The sequence below is a fragment of the Salmo trutta genome, chromosome 34 (genome assembly GCF_901001165.1).
Source record: "Salmo trutta chromosome 34, fSalTru1.1, whole genome shotgun sequence".
NCBI lineage: Eukaryota > Metazoa > Chordata > Actinopteri > Salmoniformes > Salmonidae > Salmo > Salmo trutta.
This window is the reverse complement of record NC_042990.1, coordinates 34,375,886-34,401,286: the sequence shown is the minus strand read 5'-3', so window position 1 is coordinate 34,401,286 and position 25,401 is coordinate 34,375,886. Positions and strand designations below refer to the sequence as shown.

At 41.4% G+C, this 25,401-nt stretch overlaps 1 protein-coding gene across 1 annotated transcript in view; it reads left to right on the top strand.

Annotated features, from left to right (window-relative positions):
- Positions 1-25,401, top strand: part of LOC115174068 (CUB and sushi domain-containing protein 3) — a gene marked incomplete in the record, with an annotated part of 716,433 nt that overhangs the window by 371,993 nt on the left and 319,039 nt on the right. The window contains 1 exon segment of the mRNA XM_029732731.1: positions 25,134-25,211. Within this exon segment, the coding sequence (XP_029588591.1) occupies positions 25,134-25,211 (78 nt within the window).

Below are 25,401 nucleotides of genomic sequence, written 5' to 3'. Positions count from 1 at the left end.
TAGTTCCTATGCATGTGTTATGCAACCCATATATACACAGGAACTCTATACAGGACCCGCTATAATTCAATTTTACCAAAGAATCTGCACATTTGAGTTGGAAACCAAATGGTCCTTTTCAAGCAACATCAGGATTTTTATAAACTAACCGTCAACAATTAATCCAATCAATGATCCTCCAGGGTTCTTTCTCTCCTGTCTTCCCTAGAATGAAAATGTTCCAAACGCCCCTCGTATAGCATACTGAATCACAGCGCACTCTGCCACTGGTCAGACCATTTCCCCACTCCTCTAAGCAGTGCAGTCAGAAATAGGACTTCATGTTAATTCATGACCAGAAGACTGGTGTCACAGACAATCTCTTCCCCTGGAGCTAATGCCATCTTTGATAAGGCAACCTCTGTTCCTCTATCAGTAGACCACAGGCCAGTGCAGAGTAATATAAATTAGAATTTACCATTGGCCTCAGGGGAGTAATTAATTTGGCAAGTCTTCACTATGTTTCTGTCAGATTGGATCCTTCAACCATTGGCCTATATCATAATGCCATTAATATTAGCGTGTTTGCTTCTACAGCATCAGGCCACTTAATAGGTCCCCAGTATTCCAGACGTCCATTTTGTTTTATTTGAACCTGGTCCAGTGTCTCAATTTAGACAGCCAGAGGCTTGGAGAGCATTGTCTATTTTGATCATTGATTGATTGAATGCTGCCAATTGAGGTTTTAAATCATCTTCTCTTAACAATCAGATCTGCATTCGACCTCAAAGTCATCAAATAATAAAATCAATAATCAAGTTGTTTCCTAACATATTGTGTGAGAATTATATCCAGGGAAAACAGTACATAGGCTACCATTAAAGGCAAAATTCATGCTAAATTGCTCTGCCACAAAGCAGCAAAAAGAAATCTATTCACATCCCTCAACCCCTATCGTGCTTTTTTCAGTGATTTGGAGTGGCAGGCCATTCCCATAAAATCCACATTAATATATGGAAGTGTATGTTATGCATAAGCTGTTCAGGACAGACATGTTTATGTTACTCTAAGAGCTAGCTATAGTATTCATGGTAGTTATTTGTTCTGTCTGTGGTGACCGAGCACTGAGCAAGACCAGCGGGTTAGTTGCCACGATTTAATTATAAAAACGAATTATACCATAAAATCTGTCATTTAGTATGCAATCACTTTTGCACCGCATCTGGCACGGTTCCCAATCAAGGAGCCAAAGGCAGTCTAATTGGTACTGAAATGCTCTCTTAACAGGGTGACTTATGAGAATTCCCACAAGTGCACAGATGTACAGTACCAAATAAAAGTTTGGACACACCTACTCATTCCAGGGTTTTTATTTTCTTCATTTTTACTATTTCCTACATTGTAGAATAATAGTGAATACATCAACATTATTAAATAACACAAATAGAATCATGTAGTAAACAAAAAAGTGTTAAACAAATGAAAATATGTTATATATTTGAGATTCATCAAAGTAGCCACCCTTTGCCTTGATGACAGCTTTGCACACACTTGGCATTCTCTCAACCGGCTTGAGGAGGTAGTCACCTGGAATGCATTTAAATTAACAGGTGTGCCTTGTTAAAAGTACATTTGTGGAATTGCTTTCCTTCTTAATGCGTTTGAGCCAATCAGTTGTGTTGTGACAAGGTAGGGGTGGTTTACAGAAGATAGCCCTATTTGGTAAAAGACCAAGTCCATATTATTGCAAGAACAGCTCAAATAAGCAAAGAGAAATGACAGTCCATTATTACTTTAAGACATGAAGGTCAGTTAATGCGGAAAATGTAAAGAACTTTGAAAGTTTCTTCAAGTGTAGTCCCAAAAACCATCAAGCGCTATGATGAAACTGGCTCTCATGAGGACCGCCACAGCAAAGGAAGACCCACAGTTACCTCTGCTGCAGAGGATAAGTTCATTAGAGTTACCAGCCTCAGAAATCAGCAATGAAATGCAAACTCAGATTGCAGCCCAAATAAATGCTTCACAGATTTCAAGTAACAGACACATCTCAACATCAACTGTTCAGAGGAGACTGTGTGAATCAGACCTTCGTGGTCAAATTGCTGCAAAGAAACCACTAGGTATGATGGTGTGGGGGTGCTTTGCTGGTGCCACTGTCAGTGATTTATTTCGAATTCAAGGCACACTTAACCAGCATGGCTACCACAGCATTCTGCAGCGATACGCCCTCCCATCTGGTTTGCGCTTAGTAGGACTATCATTTGGTTTTCAACAGGACAATGACCCAAAACACAGCTGCACTCTGTGTAAAGGCTATTTGACCAAGAAGGAGAGTGATGGAGTGCTGCCTCCACAATCACCTGACCTCAACCCAATTGAGATGGTTAGGGATGAGTTGGACCTCAGAGTGAAGGAAAAGCAGCCTGCAAAGGCTCAGCATATGTGGGAACTCCTTTAAGACTGTTGGAAAAGCATTCCACGTGACTACCTCATGAAGTTGGTTGAGAGAATGCCAAGAGTGTGCAAAGCTGTCATCAAGGCAAAGGATGGCTACTTTGAAGAATCTAAAATTCAAAAGGCAATCGCACATCTGAGCTATCTTTTTTTCAGGTGCATGGTAACAGTTGAATAAAAATGAGAAAAAAGAGGAAACCCGCACACCGCTTTTGATAGTATCACTGCTCTTTAATAAGCTTTACTTATCGGCCTCACGGACTTCGTCAGAGTTTTTGCAAGTCAACCCTTATGTAGACATAGCCCCACCCACATCCGTTCCACGAGTCGAATGGGGTTGGAGTCGAGGGAAAACAAATAATTGCTACCAAATATAACAATGTGCATTTCATAAATATTAGAATAAAGTATGTACATAAAACGTCTTAACTAGAGGTCGACCGATTATGATTTTTCAACGCCGATACCGATACCGATTATTGGAAGGCCGACAAAGGCTGATACCGATTAATCGGCCGATATATATATATATATATATATATATATATATATATATATATATATATATACTGCTCAAAAAAATAAAGGGAACACTTAAACAACACATCCTAGATCTGAATGAATGAAATAATCTTATTAAATACTTTTTTCTTTACATAGTTGAATGTGCTGACAACAAAATCACACAAAAATAATCAATGGAAATCCAATTTATCAACCCATGGAGGTCTGGATTTGGAGTCACACTCAAAATGAAAGTGGAAAACCACACTACAGGCTGATCCAACTTTGATGTAATGTCCTTAAAACAAGTCAAAATGAGGCTCAGTAGTGTGTGTGGCCTCCACGTGCCTGTATGACCTCCCTACAACGCCTGGGCATGCTCCTGATGAGGTGGCAGATGGTCTCCTGAGGGATCTCCTCCCAGACCTGGACTAAAGCATCCGCCAACTCCTGGACAGTCTGTGGTGCAACGTGGCGTTGGTGGATGGAGCGAGACATGATGTCCCAGATGTGCTCGATTGGATTCAGGTCTGGGGAACGGTCGGGCCAGTCCATAGCATCAATGCCTTCCTCTTGCAGGAACTGATGACACACTCCAGCCACATGAGGTCTAGCATTGTCTTGCATTAGGAGGAACCCAGGGCCAACCGCACCAGCATATGGTCTCACAAGGGGTCTGAGGATCTCATCTCGAGAACCTAATGGCAGTCAGGCTACCTCTGGCGGGCACATGGAGGGCTGTGCGGCCCCCCCAAAGAAATGCCACCCCACACCATGACTGACCCACCGCCAAACCGGTCATGCTGGAGGATGTTGCAGCCAGCAGAACGTTCTCCACGGCGTCTCCAGACTCTGTCACGTCTGTCACGTGCTCAGTGTGAACCTGCTTTCATCTGTGAAGAGCACAGGGCGCCAGTGGCGAATTTGCCAATCTTGGTGTTCTCTGGCAAATGCCAAACATCCTGCACGGTGTTGGGCTGTAAGCACAACCACCACCTGTGGACGTCGGGCCCTCATACCACCCTCATGGAGTCTGTTTCTGACCGTTTGAGCAGACACATGTACATTTGTGGCCTGCTGGAGGTCATTTTGCAGGGCTCTGGCAGTGCTCCTCCTGCTCCTCCTTGCACAAAGGCGGAGGTAGCGGTCCTGCTGCTGGGTTGTTGCCCTCCTACAACCTCCTCCACGTCTCCTGATGTACTGGCCTGTCTCCTGGTAGCGCCTCCATGCTCTGGACACTACGCTGACAGACACAGCAAACCTTCTTGCCACAGCTCGCAATGATGTGCCATCCTGGATGAGCTGCACTACCTGAGCCACTTGTGTGGGTTGTAGAGTCCGTCTCATGCTACCACTAGAGTGAAAGCACCGCCAGCATTCAAAAGTGACCAAAACATCAGCCAGGAAGCATAGGAACTGAGAAGTGGTCTGTGGTCCCCACCTGCAGAACCACTCCTTTATTCGGGGTGTCTTGCTAATTGCCTATAATTTCCACCTGTTGTCTATTCCATTTGCACAACAGCATGTGAAATTTATTGTCAATCAGTGTTGCTACCTAAGTGGACAGTTTGATTTCACAGAAGTGTGATTGACTTGGAGTTACATTGTGTTGTTTAAGTGTTCCCTTTATTTTTTGGAGCAGTGTATATTTGTAATAATGACAATTACAACAATACTGAATGAGCACTTTTATTTTAACTTAATATAATACATAAATACAATTAATTTAGTCTCAAATAAATAATGAAACATGTTCAATTTGCTTTAAATAATGCAAAAACACAGTGCTGGAGAAGAATGAAAAGTGCAATATGTGCCATGTAAAAAAGCTAACGTTTAAGTCCCTTGCTCAGAACATGAGTACATATGAAAGCTGGTGGTTCCTTTTAACATGAGTCTTCAATATTCAGTATGAGAAGTTTAAGGTTGTCGTTATTATAGGAATTATAGGACTATTTCTCTCTATACCATTTGTATTTCATATACCTTTGACTATTGCATGTTCTTATAGGCACTATAGTATTGCCAGCCTAATCTCGGCAGTTGATAGGCTTGAAGTCATAAACGGCGCAAAGCTTGAAGCACAGCGAAGAGCTGCTGGCAAACGCAGATTGCTGTTTGAATGAATATTTACGAGCCTGCAGCTGCCTACCACCGCTCAGTCAGACTGCTCTATCAAATATCAAATCATAGACTTAATTATAATACAATAAACACACAGAAATACGAGCCTTAGGTCATTAATATGGTCAAATCCGGAAACTATCATTTAGAAAACAAGACGTTTATTCTTTCAGTGAAATACGGAACCGTTCTGTATTTTATCGAACGGGTGGCATCCCTAAGTCTAAATATTGCTGTTACATTGCACAACCTTCAATGTTATGTCATAATTATGTAAAATTCTGGCAAATTAATTACGGTCTTTGTTAGTAAGAAATGGTCTTCACACAGTTTGCAACGAGCCAGGCGGCCCAAACTGCTGCATATACCCTGACTCTGCATGCACAGAATGCAAGAGAAGTGACCCAATTTCCCTAGTTAAAATAAATTCATGTTAGCAGGCAATATTAACTAAATATGCAGGTTTAAAAAATATATACTTGTGTATTAGTTTTAAGAAAGGCATTGATGTTTATGGTTAGGTACACATTGGTGTAACAACAATGCTTTTTTCGCGAATGCGCTTGTTAAATCATCACCCATTTGGCGAAGTAGGCTGTGATTCGATGATAAATTAACAGGCACCGCATTGATTAGATGCAACGCAGGACAAGCTAGAAAAACTAGTAATATCATCAACCATGTGTAGTTAACTAGTGATTATGTTAAGATTGATTGTTTTTTTTATAAGATAAGTTTAATGCTAGCTAGCAAATTACCTTGGCTCCTTGCTGCACTGGAGTAACAAGTGGTCAGCCTGCCACGCAGTCTCCTCGTGGAGTGCAATGTAATCGGCCATAATCGGCATCCAAAAATTACGATTACTGATTGTTATGAAAACTTGAAATCGGTCCTAATTAAATCGTCCCTAATTAATCGACCATACTGATTAATCGGTCGACCTCTAGTCTTAACCACATCTGTAAAACCGCAATGAGGACATCGAGCAACTTTTCATAAATCATTGGGTACAGCGCAAAAAAAACATCAAAGTAATCTGAAACGGGGGCATAATTCATGTTCACATTTACAACATAACATACATAGGCATTTCATCATTAAGACCTTTAGGAAATAATGTCTGGAGGGTAAAAATCTCAAAACATTCTCTTTTGATCAGAGTATTATTTATATTCTGTCTGATATCTGATATCTTAACTTTCTCTATGCCACAAAATCTAAAGGTAGAAATGTAATCTTTTAGGTCATTAAAATGTACTGCAACTGAATAATCCCTGTTGTTTCTCCTGATTTAACTTTTATGTTCACACATTCTCTGTTTGAGAGAACGAGAGGTTTTACCTACATAACACAGCCCACACAGACATTTAATCATGTAGATAACATGGGTGGTGGAACGTTTTTCCTGTATGTGGGTGTCAGAAATATTCACACTTCATCATATTGTTGCACTGTGCGCAACCTCTGCATTCATAGCTACCATTCGGAAGACGGGTAAAAAATACTGGCTGATTATGTACACACTTCACTCTAATATATATGAAGTGCACATTGTTATGTTTGGTAGCACTTATTTGTTTCCCTCGACTCCAACCTCTTTCGATGCTTGGAACGAATGTGGGTGGGGCTATGTCTACATAAAGATGCTCATTTAAAAAATTCACAAAAGTTCTGGCAAAAGCCGTGAGGAGGATACATAAAGCTTATTAAAGAGCAGTGATACTATCAATAGCAGTGTGCCAGTTTCTTATTTATCCTCTACTTTGAAGAATCTAAAATATATTTTGATTTGTTTAACAATTGTAACGTTCGTCGTTATAGAGGGACCAAGGCGCAGCGGAGGTTTGGTTCATCATCATTTTTATTAGAACGGTGAACCAGCAAAACAATAAACGATACCATGAACGAACAGCTTCACAGGCTACGAATAGCAATGCAAATACAATTCCCCACCAACAGCGTGGGGGAAAATGAACTTAAATGAGATCCCAATCAGAGACAACTAGCGACAGCTGTCTCTGATTGGGAAGACAGAAACCAACATAGAAATACTCCCCAATAGAGCCAACACAAGGCTCCAACGCAAAACAGAAAACAAACACAGGAAAACCACCCAACATAAACCACCCTGACCCAAAACACCTGAGTTCACCCGGTCAGGGCGTGACAGTACCCCCCCCTCAACGGTGCGTACTCCCGGCGCACCAAACTTAAGTCTATTAGGGGGGGGAATCCGGGTGGGCGCCTCACCCTCGGTGGAGGCTCTGGCCCCGGGCGTGTTCTCCCCCCCGCCTCCACCTTAGCCCTACCCCTCTGGCCCGGACTGGACCACTGTGGAGCGGCATGCCCAGGCTCTGGAGCGGAGCCGTCGCCCGGAACAGGATTGGGCACCGGTGGACCGGACCCGGGCCGTGCCGGACTGGGAACACGCACCACTGGTTTGGTGCGGGCAGCAGGGACGGGCCGGACAGGACTGGGGACACGCACCACTGACTTGGTGCGGGGAGCAGGGACGGGCCGGACAGGACTGGGGACACGCACCACTAACCTGGTGCGGGGAGCAGGAACGGGCCGGACAGGACTGGGAACACGCACCTCTGACTTGGTGCGGGGAGCAGGAACGGGCCGGACAGGACTGGGGACACGCACCACTAACCTGGTGCGGGGAGCAGGGACGGGCCGGACAGGACTGGGGACACGCACCACTAACCTGGTGCGGGGAGCAGGGACGGGCCGGACAGGACTGGGGACACGCACCACTAACCTGGTGCGGGGAGCAGGGACGGGCCGGACAGGACTGGGGACACGCACCACTAACCTGGTGCGGGGAGCAGGGACGGGCCGGACAGGACTGGGGACACGCACCACTGACTTGGTGCGGGGAGCAGGGACGGGCCGGACAGGACTGGGGACACGCACCACTAACCAGGTGCGGGGAGCAGGGACGGGCCAGACAGGACTGTGAACACGTACTGGTGCCCTGAAGCGTGGAGCCGGTTTAGCCACTCGTCCTGGCTGGATGCCCATCCTAGCACGGCATGTGCTGGGCATGTCCACCGGACGTACCGGGCTGTGCGGGCGCACTGGCGACACACCGCGCAACTCCGCTTCCCGTGGCCTGGAGCGGGGAGCAGGGACGGGCCGGACAGGACTGTGGACACGCACCGTGGGCTTGGTGCGGGGAGCAGGGACGGGCCAGACAGGACTGTGAACACGTATAGGTGACCTGTAGCGTGGAGCTGGTTTAGCCACTCGTCCCGGCTGGATTCCCATCTTAGCACGGCATGTGCTGGGTCTGTCCACCGGACGCACTGGGCTGTGCGGGCACACTGGCGACACAGCGCGCAACTCCGCATACCAGGGCTCCTCCTCCAGATCTTCCCTCTGCAGGTCCTCAATCAACTGCCTCATCCTCGTCTCTTCCTCCGCCGTCATCCCCCACGAGAGCAGTGGTCTGGGCTCTTCCTCTGCCCTACCGGACCACCCCATTAGCCCCCCCCAAAAATTTTCTTGGGGCTGTTTTCCGGGCCTCCTCGACCGCCGCCTGCGACTCCGTCTACCGGCTGGCTTTTCCTCCTCGACCTGGGAGTCCGTCCGCCAGGGTCCTTTCCCCGACATGATCTCCTCCCAGGTCCAGAACTCCTTTCCCTCGCGAGCCCATCTCTCGCGCTCCTTTTCCTCCCGCTGCTTGGTCCTGGTTCGGTGGGGAATTCTGTAACGTTCGTCGTTATAGAGGGACCAAGGCGCAGCGGAGGTTTGGTTCATCATCATTTTTATTAGAACGGTGAACCAGCAAAACAATAAACGATACCATGAACGAACAGCTTCACAGGCTACGAATAGCAATGCAAATACAATTCCCCACGAACAGCGTGGGGGAAAATGAACTTAAATGAGATCCCAATCAGAGACAACTAGCGACAGCTGTCTCTAATTGGGAAGACAGAAACCAACATAGAAATACTCCCCAATAGAGCCAACACAAGGCTCCAACGCAAAACAGAAAACAAACACAGGAAAACCACCCAACATAAACCACCCTGACCCAAAACACCTGAGTTCACCCGGTCAGGGCGTGACAACAATTTTTTGGTTACTACATGATTCCATATTTGCTATTTCATAGTTTTGATGTCTTGACTATTATTCTACAATGTATGAAATAGTAAAAATAAAGAAAAACCATTGAATGAGTTCGTGTGTCCAAACTTTTCTCTGGTACTGTATATACAGCTAAAGTCAGAAGTTTCCATACACCTTAGCCAAATAAATTGAAATTTAAACTAAATTTGTCTGGATAATACTGATATTATAAATGTCTGTTTATTCATATCTGCAAAGTAGTTAAAATGCTGTCAGTTCCACTTTAAGAGGTGATGGATACGTATGTGTTACATTTGGCCTTTCATGGCCGAGACCGTTCAGTTAAAACAATCCTGACCTTGAGTGTTCAGTCATTATGGTGTGGATCACTGTCTGTAAGAAAAAGAAGCAATGGTAGGAAATAGGAACCCAAATGTAGCTAAGAGCCTCACTGCCCACTAATGGGGCTTCAGATGGGGCTCAATGATAGTACTTCATCCCAGAATTCACCCTAGAGTTGGACTCTTTGGACTCTTTGTATGATTCAGTCTTCAATCAGGTCCGAATTTGCTCCCATGTTTCATATCCGCTTCCTTGCCTTCCCGGACAATACATTTAGGAAAAGTGTCACCCTGATAGGCAGTAGATATTCTCCAGAACTATCTCTTTCTAGATTTGTTAGAGTGCCCATCTCAGATGCTTAGCCTCTACGGGCCACGGTGGCAGTATTGAGAATTTTGAAAAAAATACGTGCCCATTTTTAACTGCCTCCTACACCAACTCAGAAGCTAGGATATGCATATTATTAACACATTCGGATAGAAAACACTCTGAATTTTCTAAAACAGTTTGAATGGTGTCTGTAAGTATAACAAAACTCATATTGCAGGCAAAAACCTGAGAAAAATAGATTAAAAAAAATGAGAATTTTGTGGCTGTACTATTTAGTGTCATTGTTTATTAGATACCATAGTGAGAAAGGATTCAGTTCGCAACTCCTACGGATTCCACTAGATGTCAGCGATCTTTAGAAAGTTGTTTGAAGCTTCCATGATTAACAGGGAGAAAATAAGAATGCATTGAAGTTGACGTCCGTGGGATGTCGTCACTTCCATTATGGCCTGCACCTGCGCAATCATGAGACACGGGACATTTTTCAAAAACGTTTTTCTAGACACAGGTGAGGTCGGGTTGAAACATTACTGATGTTTCACGTTAAAAATGGCTCTAAAGATTGATGCTAAACAACGTTTGACATGTTTGAACAAAAATAAATAGATTATTTTTGTAACTTTTTGCCGTGACTTCACACACCCCCCCCGCGCTACTTTTTAGTAGCCACCGAAGCGCTAACAACATGGAACAACTTGGAGTTCTTTGGACATCAATTATGAACTTTGTCAAAAGAAACCACATTTGTTGTGGACCTGGAATTCCTGGAACTGCCAATGGATGAAGATAATCAAAGGTAATGGATTATTGACAATAGTATTATTGATATTACATGGTTACAAGATGATGCTAAGCTAATTAGGCTAGCTTATTGTTCTTAGCACAGCACCTGGTTTATTGCAACTTGTGATTTCCCAGTAAAGTTATTTTGAAATCTGGCAAGACAGTATCATTTACGAAATGTTAAACTATAATTATTTGAATGACAATATTATAATTTACCAATGTTTTCGAATAGTAATTTTGAAAATTGTAACGTTGTTCACCGGAAGCATTTCAGAGAAGAAAAAAATCAGAATTTCACAGCTACTGTAAAATGCGTTTTTTGGATATAAATATGAACTTGATGGAACAAAAAATGCATGTATTGTATAACATAATGTCCTAGGAGTGTCATCTGATGGAGATTGTCAAAGGTTGGTGCATAATTTTAGCTGGTTTCTGCTTTTGGTGACGCCTGACCTTGAATTGAAAATGGATGTTTGTACTTTTGTGGCTATGTACTGTCCTAACATAATCTAACTTTATGCTTTTGCCGTAAAGCCTCTTTGAAAATCGGACAATGTGGTTAGATTAAGGAGATGTTTATCTTTTAAATGGTTTAAAATAGTTGATTGTTTGAGAAATTGAAATGATTAGATTTTTGATGTTTTGAATTTCCAGCCTTGCTAGCAATCCCGTCTCAGGGTTCATTGCTAACCCGTGGCCTCAACAGGCTAAAGCAGAGAATGCAAGATTGTTTTGATTGATCTACTATGACATAAATGAATGATAGATGGAACCTAGCTATTCATTTCAGCCCCATGCACTTTACCAATTAAAACTGCTGACCAGCACTTGAGCCAAACACATTGTAGCTATGTCATACAGAATTACATTTTAATTAGTGATATATTGTCAGGTCACAATTTAGTTTTAACATTTGAGTTATAGTGTGCTTGGGGAAATTGCTAGATTGCTGAAGTTAGCAGAATTTGCAGAACATAAATAAACAGAATTTTTGACCAATTTTGGAAGTAATAAATCTGAACAATAGTTTTCCTGTATAAGGTTTTATAGCTCCCATATCAGCAGCCATTAAAGTACATCACTATCCCCATAAGCTATAGGCTATGAGAGAATGATCAGAGCTTCATTAAATTGATATAAGGAACCCATTTCAACTAACTGTTATGACACCAATCCCGTTAGCGGGATTGAGTTTGACAATAGCCAGTGAAAAATCAGAGCGCCATATTCAAAACCACAAATCTAATAATTTCTATTTCTCAAACATAGGACTATTTTACACCATTTTATAGATACACTTCTCCTGAATCGAACCACGTTGTCCGATTTCAAAAAGGCTTTACAGCGAAAGCAAAACATTAGATTATGTTTGGAGAGTACATAGACACAAATAACCACATAGCCATTTTCAAAGCAACTACATGCATCACAAATACCCAAAACACAGCTAAATGAAGCACTAACCTTTGACAATCTTCATCAGATGACACTCCTAGGACATCATGTTACACAATACATGCATTTTTTGTTCGATAAAGTTCTTATTTATATATAAAAACAGCATTTTACATTGGCGCGTGACGTTCAGAAAATATTTTCCCTCAAATACTGCCAGTGAATCAGCACCACAATTTACAAAAATACTTGTCATAAACATTGATAAAATATTAAACTGTCATTCAAAGAATTATAGATGAACATCTCCTTTATGCTAACGCTGTGAAAGATTTCAAAAAAGCTTCACGAGGAAAGCACTCTTTGCAATAATCTGAGTACTGAGCTCAGAAAAATACACTAGGCAATTCAGATAGACGCCATGTTGGAGTCATCTAAAATCATAAATTGCATTTGAAATATTCCCTTACCTTTGATAATCTTCATCAGAAGGCACTTCCAGGAATCCCAGGTCCACAATAAATGTTGTTTTGTTCGATAAACTCCATAATTTATGTCCAAATAACTCCTTGTTGTTCGCGTGTTCAGTTCAGCGTGCGGAAAATGTGACGACGAAAAGTAAAAAAAAATCTATTTACGTTCGTTCAAACATGGCAAACGCTGTAAAACATCAATCTTTAGGGCCTTTAGAACGTGAAGATTCAGTAATATTCCAACCGGACCATTCCAGTGTCTTGAAAAACGTTTTGGAACAGAGCTACCTCTCGCGTGAATGCGCGCCAATGAAGTGATGTCCTTCCCTGGGTTACCAACTTCCCAGCCTTCTTGTTCGGTCTCTGTTCATCGTAGACGCCTCAAACAACTTTCTAAAGACTGTTGACATCTAGTGGAAGCCTTAGGAAGTGCACAATGATTACCACGTCACTGTGTGTTCAAAAGGCAATGACTTGAAGAGAGCCCACGCATCCAGATTTCCACTTCCTGGTAGGATTTCTCTCAGGTTTTTGCTTGCCATATGAGTTCTGTTATACTCACAGACATCATTCAAAAGTTTTATAAACTTCAGAGTGTTTTCTATCCAAATCTACTAATAATATGCATATCCTAGCTTCTGAGTTTGAGTAGGAGGCAGTTTAATATGCGCACATATTTTTTTCGAAATTGACAATACTGCCCCCTATCCCTAATGGGCTGTAAGAGGTTTTAACTTGCTTTGTCCACTCAACACCATGCTCCAAGTGCTAGCATTTTCTCCTCAAATGTACGGGCAGATAATTCTACCATACATGTTGTAGTTTACCGTAAATTCCGGACTATAAGCCGCAACTTTTTTCCCAGGCTTTGAACCTCGTGGCTTAAACAATGACGCGGCTAATATATGGATTTTTCCCGCTTTCAATTTTTTTTCTTCCAAAAAAACACATTCTGTAACGTGCTCAGTTTTTTGGCGGCATGAAGCTTTCATTAGAGCAATGAAATTGCCGAACGGGTTAAGGTCAAACAACTTTTTTGTTTACTGTTTAGATTAAATCGAGCGCTCTCAAACTTCCCAGCATTCTGATTACGGTAGTCATTTTGTCACCCTCATCATGGCAAAGACACGGAGAAATGCATATGATGCAGCTTTCAAGTTGAAGGCGATTGATCTGGCTGTTGGAAAAGGAAATAGAGCTGCTGCACAGGAGCTTGGTATTAATGAGTCAATGATAAGACGTTGGAAACAGCAGCGTGAGGAATTGACTCAGTGCAAAAAGACAACTACTGGTAAAGCTTACTGCAAATTTTTCATTTTTTGTTACAAGCCGTGTTTCGTTAAAGCCTATTTATTTTTGTTACAAGCCGTGTTTCGTTAATGCCTATTTATTTTTGTTACAAGCCGTGTTTCGTTAAAGCCTGTGTAAAGTGAATTTAAAGTTAATATAGACATGTGCGGCTTATTTATGTTCAAAATAATATATATTTTTTAAATTCAGTGGGTGCGGCTTATATTCAGGTGCGCTTAATAGTCCGGAAATTACGATACTCTAAGTTTTTTGTCTTGAACCATTTTACAGTGAAGGGTTTTCTAAAAGCTAGCCAGCTAGACATGGTGGAATGTGTGTCCAGTGTCCAGTGTCCAGAGCAGGCCTAGGCAATTATTTTCCATGGAGGGCCACATTAGAATATATTTTTGCCATCGCGGGCCAGAATCATATTTAAGGATTATACATCATGTGAATGACTGTGTTGACAGATACAGTTGAAGTCAGAAGTTTACATACACCTAAGCCAAATACATTTAAACTCCGTTTTTCACAATTCCTGACATTTAATCCTAGTAAAAATTCCCTGTCTTAGGTCAGTTAGGATCACCACTTTATTTTAAGAATGTGAAATGTCAGAATAATAGTACAGAAAAGTATTTATTTCTGCTTTTATTCCTTTCATCACATTCCCAGTGGGTCAGAAGTTTACATACAATCAATTAGTATTTGGTAGCATTACCTTTAAATTGTTTAAATTGGGTCAAACGTTTCGGGTAGCCTTCCACAAGCTTCCCACAATAAGTTGGGTGAATTGTGGCCCATTTCTCCTGACAGAGCTGGTGTAAATGAGTCAGGCCTCATTGCTTGCACATGCTTTTTCATTTCTGACCAGAAATGTTCTATAGGATTGAGGTCAGGGCTTTGTGATGGCCACTACAATACCTTGACTTTGTTGTCATTAAGCCATTTTGCCACAAATTTGGAAGTGTACTTGGGGTCATTGTCCATTTGGAAGACCCATTTGCTACCAAGCTTTAACTTCCTGACTGATGTCTTGAGATGTTGCTTCAATATATACACATAACTTTCCTACCTCATCATGCCATCTATTTTGTGAAGTGCACCAGTCCCTCTTGCAGCAAAGCACCCCCACAACATGATGCTGCCACCCCTGTGCTTCACGGTTGGGATGGTGTTCTTCAGCTTGCACGCCTACCCCTTTTTCCTCCAAACATAACAATGGTCATTACGGCCAAACAGTTCAATTTTTGTTTCATCAGACCAGAGGACATTTCTCCAAAAAGTACGGTCTTTGTCCCCATGTGCAGTTGCAAACCGTAGTCTGGGTTTTGTATGTCGGTTTTGGAGCAGTGGCTTCTTCCTTGCTGAGCAGCCTTTCAGGTTATGTCGATATAGGACTCGTTTTGCTGTGGATATAGATACTTTTATACCTGTTTCCTCCAGCATCTTCACAAGGTCCTATGCTGTTGTTCTGGGATTGATTTGCACTTATCGCACCAAAGTACATTCATCTCTAGGAGACAGAACGCGTCTCCTTCCTGAGCAGTATGACGGCTGCGTGGTCCCATGGTGTTTATACTTGCGTACTGTTGTTTGTACAGATGAACTTGGTACCTTCAGGCATTTGGAAATTGCTCCCAAGGATGAACCAGACTTGTGGAGGTCTACAATTTGTTTCTGAGGTCTCGGCTGATTTCTTTTGATTTTCTCGTGATGTCAAGCGAAGACGCACTGAGTTTGAAGGTAGGCCTTGAAATACATCCACAGTTACACCTCAAATTGACTCAAATGATTTCAATTAGCCTATCAGAAGCTTCTAAAGCCATGACATCATTTTCTGGAATGTTCCAAGCTTTTTAAAGGCACAGTCAACTTAGTGTATGTAAACTTCTGACCCACTGGAATTGTGATACAGTAAGTTATAAGTGAAATAATCTGTCTGTAAACAATTGTTGGAAAAATTACTTGTGTCATGCACAAAGTAGATGTCCTAACCGACTTGCCAAAACTATAGTTACTTAACAAGAAATTTGTGAAGTGGTTGAAAAACGAGTTTTAATGACTCCAACCTAAGTGTATGTAAACTTCCGACTTCAACTGTATATCTACTGTAAATCACATCCAGATATGCTAATTACTTAACTTTTTTTAACATGCACAGAAATAAACCACATCCATGTTCTCCTTTTGGTAGGTGTTTTCATGATTAAACATGTGATGAACTGCACGGAGGGAGAAGTACACTGTATTCAGCACCACAGACAGAACTCTTGTTAAAGGGTAGTCACAACAACATATGAAAGAGAGAGAGCTCAACATTACCTTTAAACTACTCAATCAGTGTGAGGAGTGAAGTCTCTGATGGACATTGACTAGAGCAGTGAAGTCAGGTATAGTTTCTGACGTCGCTATGCGTAAGATTGCTGAGAGGTGAGAGTCAGTAAGCGATGATCTGTGACTTGACTTGTTATATTCATCACTTGAAAATGTCTGTTCACATACATAGGTTGACCCAAACATTACAAACATCTTCTGAGCATGACTTTATATTTTGCATGTCATTTTCCAACACTTTGAAATCCTCAAAATGATGAGAAAACTCACTGTTCAAAGCACGGAGCATACTTCTCCCGCTGGTCTTCTGATAGGGAACAGACTAGTAGTGTCAGAGGGTGGGTGAGATTGGTGGCTTCTACTTGGTGGGTCAGGAAGAGTAATTTTCCCTTGAAGGCTTTGACAAGACTGTACATATGATGTGCAAAAAGGCCTTTCCCTTGCAGTTTGGAATTCAGTTCATTCACGAGGGCCATGATGTCCACTGTGAAGGCAAAATCAGCCAACCATTCTTTATCTTGCAGTTGAGGGAAATCCACATGTTTTCCTTTCATTTGCAAAAACTCAGCAATCTCCGACTTCAAGTCCCACACCCTTTTATGCACCTGCCCCAAACTCAGCCATCTCACGTTTGTGTGGTAGGGGAGATCTGCATGACCCGACTCTGTCTCTTCCAACAGTGAGACAAACTGCCTGTGGTTCAAAGATTTTGCTCTTATGAAGTTTACCACTTTAGTGACTGTATCCACAACATGGCTCATTTTCAGAACACATTTACAGAGCACCTCCTGATGAATAATGCAATGCAGGAAAATAATTTTCTGATCTGGATTCAGCTCAGCTACTTGATCTTGTATCCTTTTCAAAAGGCCAACATTTTTTCCTGTCAAGTTTGGGCACCCATCAGTGGTCACACTGGATAACTTTTCAAAACTCAGTCCCAGCTTTGCCTCACACTTATTAACCTCCTCCAATAAATCTTTCCCTGTGGTTTTGCTCTTTATTGACTGCACTGAAGCATGGTCCTCTGTAATTTCAAAGTCTGGGGTTATGCCTCGTAAGAATATCAACAACTGCGCCGTGTCACATGCATCACTGCACTCATCCAAGGCCAAGGAGAAATTGGTAAAATCCTTTACCTAGTCTTTCAAATGTCCTCAACACGCCGTGTCACTGTTCGTCTTGACAAGGAAATATTTTCAAACAGCTCTTTCTCTGCAGAGTCAATTAAACATTCTTTAATGAATTCGCCCTCAGCGAGTGGCTTGCTATGTTTAGCAATTTTGTGGGACAGTACATAGCTACCTCTCAAAATTCCGTTGTTTGCTGAATGCAGTTTTGTGAAAAGTCCTTGCTGCTTTTGCAACTGAGAAAGCAACTCTTTCGATGCACTTGCCCTCTGCTCAGAATACGTATTCCTATATTTCTCTGCATGCCTCATCTGGAAGTGTCGGGAAAAGTTGTAGTCTTTCAAGACAGTGATGCTCTCTTTGCACACTAAGCACACAGCTTTCCCTGATGCCTCAATAAAGAAATATTTCGATGTCCACTTTTGCTGGAACACCCTACATTCATTGTAGACTTTCCATTTCTTTGAAATCTTAGACATTTTTAAAAAACATTTTTTTTGCACAATTTCAAGCTAGCTACTATTTGTAACTGTGACGTGTGTGTCGTCCTGTCAGTCACTGTCTGTTCTCATGCAGATGTTATTTTTACGTGCCTTCAAAATAAATGTCCCACAAGCGGTGGGAGTTAAATCATTACACAAAGGCTAGTATTCATTAGGCTTTTAATTTGAATAACACATACAGTATGTTTCTCAAAACTTTTCTATCGCAAATTCTTTATGTGACCTAAGCATGATTCCCCTGGCCGTAGTGAATTAGGTCGTGGGTCGCATATGGCCCTCGGGCCGGCTTTTGCCCAGGCCTGGTCTAGAGTGTGTATTGCATAGATGACTACACCGACATTGTACGTTTGGAATTTAAGTACCCTTTGCTTTGCCTCAAGGCCTAACACAGCCCTTACACCACCGTTAACCTATCACCCTCTCACTGCCCTAGTTCAATTACAGTTGAAGTCGGAAGTTTACATACACTTAGGTTGGAGTCATTAAAACTCATTTTTCAAACACTCCACAAATTTCTTGTGAACAAACTATAGTTTTGGCAAGTCGGTTAGGACATCTACTTTGTGCATGACACAAGTAATTTTTCCAATAATTGTTTACAGACAGATTATTTCACTTATAATTCATTGTATCACAATTCCAGTGGGTCAGAAGTTTACATACACTAAGTTGACTGTTCCTTTAAACAGCTTGGAAAATTCCAGAAAATTAATGTCATGGCTTTAGAAGCTTCTGTTAGGCTAATTGACATCATTTGAGTCAATTGGAGGTGTACCTGTGGATGTATTTCAAGGCCTACCTTCAAACTCAGTGCCTCTTCGCTTGACATCATGGGAAAATCAAAAGAAATCAGCCAAGCCTTCAGAAAAAAAAGGTCTGGTTCATCCTTGGGAGCAATTTCCAAATGCCTGAAAGTACCACAGTCATCTGTACAAACAATAGTACGCAATTATAAACACCATGGGACCACGCAGCCATCATACCGCTCAGGAAGAAGACGCGTTCTGTCTCCTAGAGATGAACGTACTTTGGTGCGAAAAGTGGAAATCAATCCCAGAACAACAGCAAAGGACCTTGTGAAGATGCTGGAGGAAACAGGTATAAAAGTATCTATATCCACAGCAAAACGAGTCCTATATCGACATAACCTGAAAGGTCGCTCAGCAAGGAAGAAGCCACTGCTCCAAAACTGCCATAAAAAAGCCAGACAACAGTTTGCAACTGCACATGGGGACAAATATCGTACTTTTTGGAGAAATGTCCTCTGGTCTGATGAAACAAAAAATAACTGTTTGACCATAATGACCATTGTTATGTTTGGAGGAAAAAGGGGTAGGCTTGCAAGCCGAAGAACACCATCCCAACCGTGAAACACGGGGGTTGCTTTGCTGCAGGAGGGTGCACTTCACTAGTGCACTTCACAAAATAGATGGCATCATGAGGCAGGAAAAGTATGTGGATATATTGAAGCAACATCTCAAGACATCAGTCAGGAAGTTAAAGCTTGGTCGCAAATCGGTCTTCCAGATGGACAATGACCACAAGCATTCTTCCAAGTTGTGACAAAATGGCTTAAGGACAACGAAGTCAAGGTATTGGAGTGGCCATCACAAAGCCCTGACCTCAATCCTATAGAACATTTGTGGTCAGAACTGAGAAAGCGTGTGAGAGCAAGGAGACCTACAAACCTGACTCATTTACACCAGGTCTGTCAGGAGGACTGTGCCAAAATTCACCTAATTTATTGTGGGAAGCTTGTGGAAGGCTACCCGAAACGTTTGACCCAAGTTAAACAGTTTAAAGGCAATGCTACCAAATGCTAATTGAGTGTATGTAAACTTCTGATCCACTGGGAATGTGATGAAAGAAATGAAAGCTGAAATCATAAATCATTCTCTCTACTATTATTCTGACTTTTCACATTCTTTTAAGTTAAGTGGTGATCCTAACTGACCTAAGACAGTGAATTTTTACTAGGATTAAATGTCAGGAATTGTGAAAAACGGAGTTTAAATGTATTTGGCTTAGGTGTATGTAAACTTCCGACTTTAACTGTATATACAGTACCAGAGAAAAGTTTGGACACACCAACTCATTCAATGTTTTTTCTTTATTTTTACTATTTCATACATTGTAAATATAATCAAAAATATATTTTAGATTCTTCAAAGTAGAGAAAAAATAAGAAATCGGCACACTGCTATTGATAGTATCACTGCTCTTTAATTTATTTGGCTAAGGTGTATGTAAACTTCCAACTTCAACTGTATTTGCCTACAACATGACTTGATTGGTCCTTTTACCCGTGGCCCTCGACAAGCCAGAATGGGTTATTGAATTCTAGGTTGCCAGTATACAGCAGAATTGTCTATAGTTTATCATTCTATCTCACCCTTATGCAGCTATATTGTAGTACAAACTGAAATATTATAGAACAGTATAGTGCAGACTGGAAGATTATAGTACAGTAAAGTACAAACAGAAATAGTATAGTACAGTATAGTACAGACTGGAAAAGTATAGCACAGTATAGTACATACTGATATAGAGTGCAGTATAGTACAAACTGAAATATTATAGTACAGTATAGTACAGACTGGAAGAGTATAGTACAGTAAAGTACAAACCCGAAATAGTATAGTACAGTATAGTACAAACTGGAAAAGTATAGCACAGTATAGTACATACTGATATAGAGTGCAGTATAGTACAAACTGAAATATTATAGTACAGTATAGTACAGACTGGAAGAGTATAGTACAGTAAAGTACAAACCCGAAATAGTATAGTACAGTATAGTACAAACTGGAAAAGTATAGCACAGTATAGTACATACTGATATAGAGTGCAGTATAGTACAAACTGAAATATTATAGTACAGTATAGTACAGACTGGAAGAGTATAGTACAGTATAGTACAAACTAAAATATTACAGTACATTATAGTACAGACTAAAATATTACAATACAGTATAGTAAAGACTGAAATATTATAGTACAGACTGCAATATTCCAAACACAAGAAATCCTGCTAATGATGGCTATTCTCATAAATCCCTTAGTCAAAATTTGTCCGGAGGGTGGTTTTATTTGGCTCCCCACGATTTCTGAGCAAAATATATATACAGTACCAGTCTGGACACAGCTACTCATTTTTTAATTTATTTAACTAGGCGGTGCACAATTGGCCCAGCGTCGTCCGTGTTGGGAGGGTTTGGCCGGCAGGGATATCCTTGTCTCATTGTGCACTAGCGACTCCTGTGGTGGGCTGGGCGCAGTGCACACTGACCAGGTGTATGGTGTTTCCTCTGACACATTGGTGTGGCTGGCTTCTGGGTTGGATGTGCATTGTGTCAAGACGCAGTGCGGCTTGCTTGGCTTGTGTTTCAGGACCTTCGCCTCTCCTGAGTCTGTACGGAAGTTGCAGCAATGAGACAAGACTGTAATTACTACCAATTGGGGAGAAAAAAGGGGGTAAAAAGGGGAAAAAATGGTGGCTACTTTGAAGAATCTTACATTTAAAATACATTTTGTTTTGTCTAGTTGATGATCCCTGTTCTATGATTTAGGTACCCATTGCCTTGGTGCCACCTTACATTTTGATGACCTAAATTAGAGTGACAGTGTTGGCATGTTGAGATGGTTGCCTTCCTCCAGATATGTAGCAGATCTCCAACGGCGTCCCCAATCCTTTTTTAATCAGTCTGAATGATGAAATGTCACGACTGAGCGGCAAGTATCAATTCATAGGCAACCTGGGCGTGACGGTTAATGTACCTTCTTCTGGCAGCGCATGGGAAGGACCCAATGTGTAATTTTAGCCTTTATATATTCATGACAGAAAGCTGACCTGAGGATCATGAAATGAGAGTAATGAAACATTCATGTTGGGTTAATAAGAGGTCAGACTAAAGGTGTCCCTCATAGTGCCTGAGAATGCCCTGGCTCTCTAATATAGTTTACATATCCTCACAAAGAAAACCGTTGGCTGATTTATCTCGCCTCAATTTAAGCATATCCCAAGAAAGGACACATTAAGTCATCGTAAGTGATACTGCTCAAGCGGTGCTCATCAGTGACCTTCAAAGTGTAACCGTTAATTAAGATGCAGATCCCTCACAGATTAACTATAATTGAGGAAGTCTGCACTATTATTAATGTTAGGCACTGCTTGTACTGTCCACTTCCTGTCCACTTCCTTAATGAATATGGAAGAGGTTCTGTCCACTCTTAATGAATATGGAAGAGGTACTGTCCGCTCTTAATGAATATGGAAGAGGTACCGTCCACTCTTAATGAATATGGAAGAGGTACCGTCCACTCTTAATGAATATGGAAGAGCTACCGTCCACTCTTAATGAATATGGAAGAGGTACCGTCCACTCTTAATGAATATGGAAGAGCTACCGTCCACTCTTAATGAATATGGAAGAGGTACCGTCCACTCTTAATGAATATGGAAGAGCTACCGTCCACTCTTAATGAATATGGAAGAGGTACTGTCCGCTCTTAATGAATATGGAAGAGGTACCATCCACTCTTAATGAATATGGAAGAGGTACCGTCCACTCTTAATGAATATGGAAGAGGTACCGTCCACTCTTAATGAATATGGAAGAGGTACCGTCCACTCTTAATGAGTATGGAAGAGGTACCGTCTACTCAATGAATATGGAAGAGGTACTGTCCACTCTTAATGAATATGGAAGAGGTACTGTCCACTCTTAATGAATATGGAAGAGGTACTGTCCACTCTTAATGAATATTCAATAATATCAGCTTGAGTGATCTTCTGTTGATCTTGGCTGTACACACTGTTTCTGACATTAGGTACTTTTTGGGGACTTTGAACTTTTGAAGAGTTTCAAGTGGAAATGTAACATTGGAGCAAGTAGTAACTGGAAACCACAGGTCTGCAGAAGCTTTGCAGCATACTGTACAGTGTCTGGTGTCTTAGTATCATAAATAGGATTTTAGAGTTTTACTCACAGAGCAGATTTGTCGACCTATAATTTCTAAAATGCACAACATTCCAAAAACAGTATGGCATGCCTTAATCACTTTTTTACTTTAAACTTTTCAAAGCAGACAATCAAGAAAATATTTGGTATGCTGGTAATGTTACTTTCTACACTCTTTCATAATGAGTTGGTCTGCTCATCATCCTAACTACGCTCTTTCATAATGAGTTGGTCTGCTCATCATCCTAACTTCACTCTTTCATAATGAGTTGGCCTGCTCACCATCCTAACTACGCTCTTTCATAATGAGTTGGCCTGCTCATCATCCTAACTACGCTCTTTCATAATGAGTTGGTCTGCTCATCATCCTAACTACGCTCTTTCATAATGAGTTGGTCTGCTCATCATCCTAACTTCGCTCTTTCATAATGAGTTGGCCTGCTCACCATCCTAACTACGCTCTTTCATAATGAGTTGGTCTGCTCATCATCCTAACTACGCTCTTTCATAATGAGTTGGTCTGCTCATCATCCTAACTACGTTCTTTCATAATGAGTTGGTCTGCTCATCATCCTAACTACGCTCTTTCATAATGAGTTGGCCTGCTCACCATCCTAACTACGCTCTTTCATAATGAGTTGGTCTGCTCATCATCCTAACGACGCTCTTTCATAATGAGTTGGCCTGCTCACCATCCTAACTACGCTCTTTCATAATGAGTTGGTCTGCTCATCATCCTAACTACGCTCTTTCATAATGAGTTGGTCTGCTCATCATCCTAACTACGCTCTTTCATAATGAGTTGGCCTGCTCATCATCCTAACTACGCTCTTTCATAATGAGTTGGTCTGCTCATCATCCTAACTACGCTCTTTCATAATGAGTTGGTCTGCTCATCATCCTAACTACGCTCTTTCATAATGAGTTGGCCTGCTCACCATCCTAACTACACAACCTTTGATGTCTGAAAGTTTGAGATGTTGATTTTGATGCCATGGATTACAGGAATCTTTCCTAGTGTAAGAGTGGGCAAACATGTTCTACCTTATCCACCTCCACTGTATGTCAATATCCTGAAGGACAACTGGGAGTTGTCAAAAAAACGTCTCATTCTCTGTCATTCAGTTAATCCTGAACTGAAGGTCTAACCCTAACATAGCCTTATGAGTTTCAACCCAACCTTCATATTTTGAGCAACGTGTTAACAATGATGAAGCCCTATTTTAATATTTTTTTAAACCAATATACAGCATATTGTCATATTTTTTTAAGGAAATGCTGAATCAGTGAGTCCTATGTCAATGTGTGAGTGTACCCTTCTGTGTTAAATGTGCTCTTTGTAAGGCTGTGAGGGTTGCTCTCAAATACACAAATTAGAAGAGAGAGAGAGAGAGAGAGAGAGAGAGACAGAGAGCAACTCCACAGTCTCACACAATGCCACTTGCTTTTTTCAAAACCCCAATATAATCCTTCATTATCCCATTTTATATCGGACAGTGAATCTATGATCACTTTCTGAACAAAAGCATTAAACATGTTCTGACAAAAGATGTTTTTTTTTTTTTAAGGTTTCTTTTTGGAAAACAGAAAATAAAACATTTATCATGATTGATGTTTTTACACACATGTTGAATGTGATCACAGTATTATTATTATTACTGTTATTATTAATATTATTATTATTATTAAGCTTGTCATTCTTCTCAGGGCTTCTGTTCAACTAAGATATTGGGGCTACATTTACATGAACATCTGATGTTAGCACAACACCTGAAAATCCTCCGATTGCTCAGGATGTGTGTGTGTGTGTGTGTGTACGTGCGTTTGTTTCTGTGTGGGTGTGTGTATGTACGAATGTGTGGGCATGTGTGTGTGTGTGTGTGTGTGTGTGTGTGTGTGTGTGTGTGTGTGTGTGTGTGTGTGTGTGTGTGTGTGTGTGTGTGTGTGTGTGTGTGTGAGCTAACGCCTGCACTGTCATGTCCCAGCGTGCCGTTCTGCGGCATAACAAATCGGCCATTCTGTTGCTGAAAAAAACCTTGACAGCCGCCCCTGCCCTGAAGACTCCTCTGGGGATTGTGGCTAAAGGCTGATCCATATCGGCTGTTCTACATTCTGGTCTGCTGTCCTGCAAAACCCCCCAATCATTTCAAGGTTGACAAATGAACAGAAGCCCTGTACGCTACTTATATAATAATAATATCTTTCTTCTCCTCTTCTTTTTGCTCTTGCCTATTTTATCTCTTCACATTCTTTCTTTTTTTCTGTTGCTAAGATACTTTGACTATTGTTACCTGCTGCTGCTATGATTTGTGCTCTTCTCCATAAGCTTGGAGGATGGGTTTCTTGGTTTTCAATGCTGATCGGTTTATTTGGAACCTGTTTCACCTGTTTCACCTGTTTCACCTGATTTCATGTTTTTGTTTTCCCTTTAACTAGTGAAAAGGTCCGTAGACTTTAAATCTAGAGGAGTAAAATTATTCCCAGGCAAAGACAACAGCAACAAGTTTTCTATCTGTGAGTCTACCTTTGTTACTCTGTTATGGTAAATCTGTGATTTCTGTTTTCCTGTGCGTGCTTGTAAGTGTTTGTTTGTTGATGTGTTTCATGTTTTCAGTCATTTAGTAATGGCTTTGTTTGGACATCGTAACCTGCTGATGTTGAATGCATGATAAGTCCCCCAACCCACCCATCATGCCTTGAATCA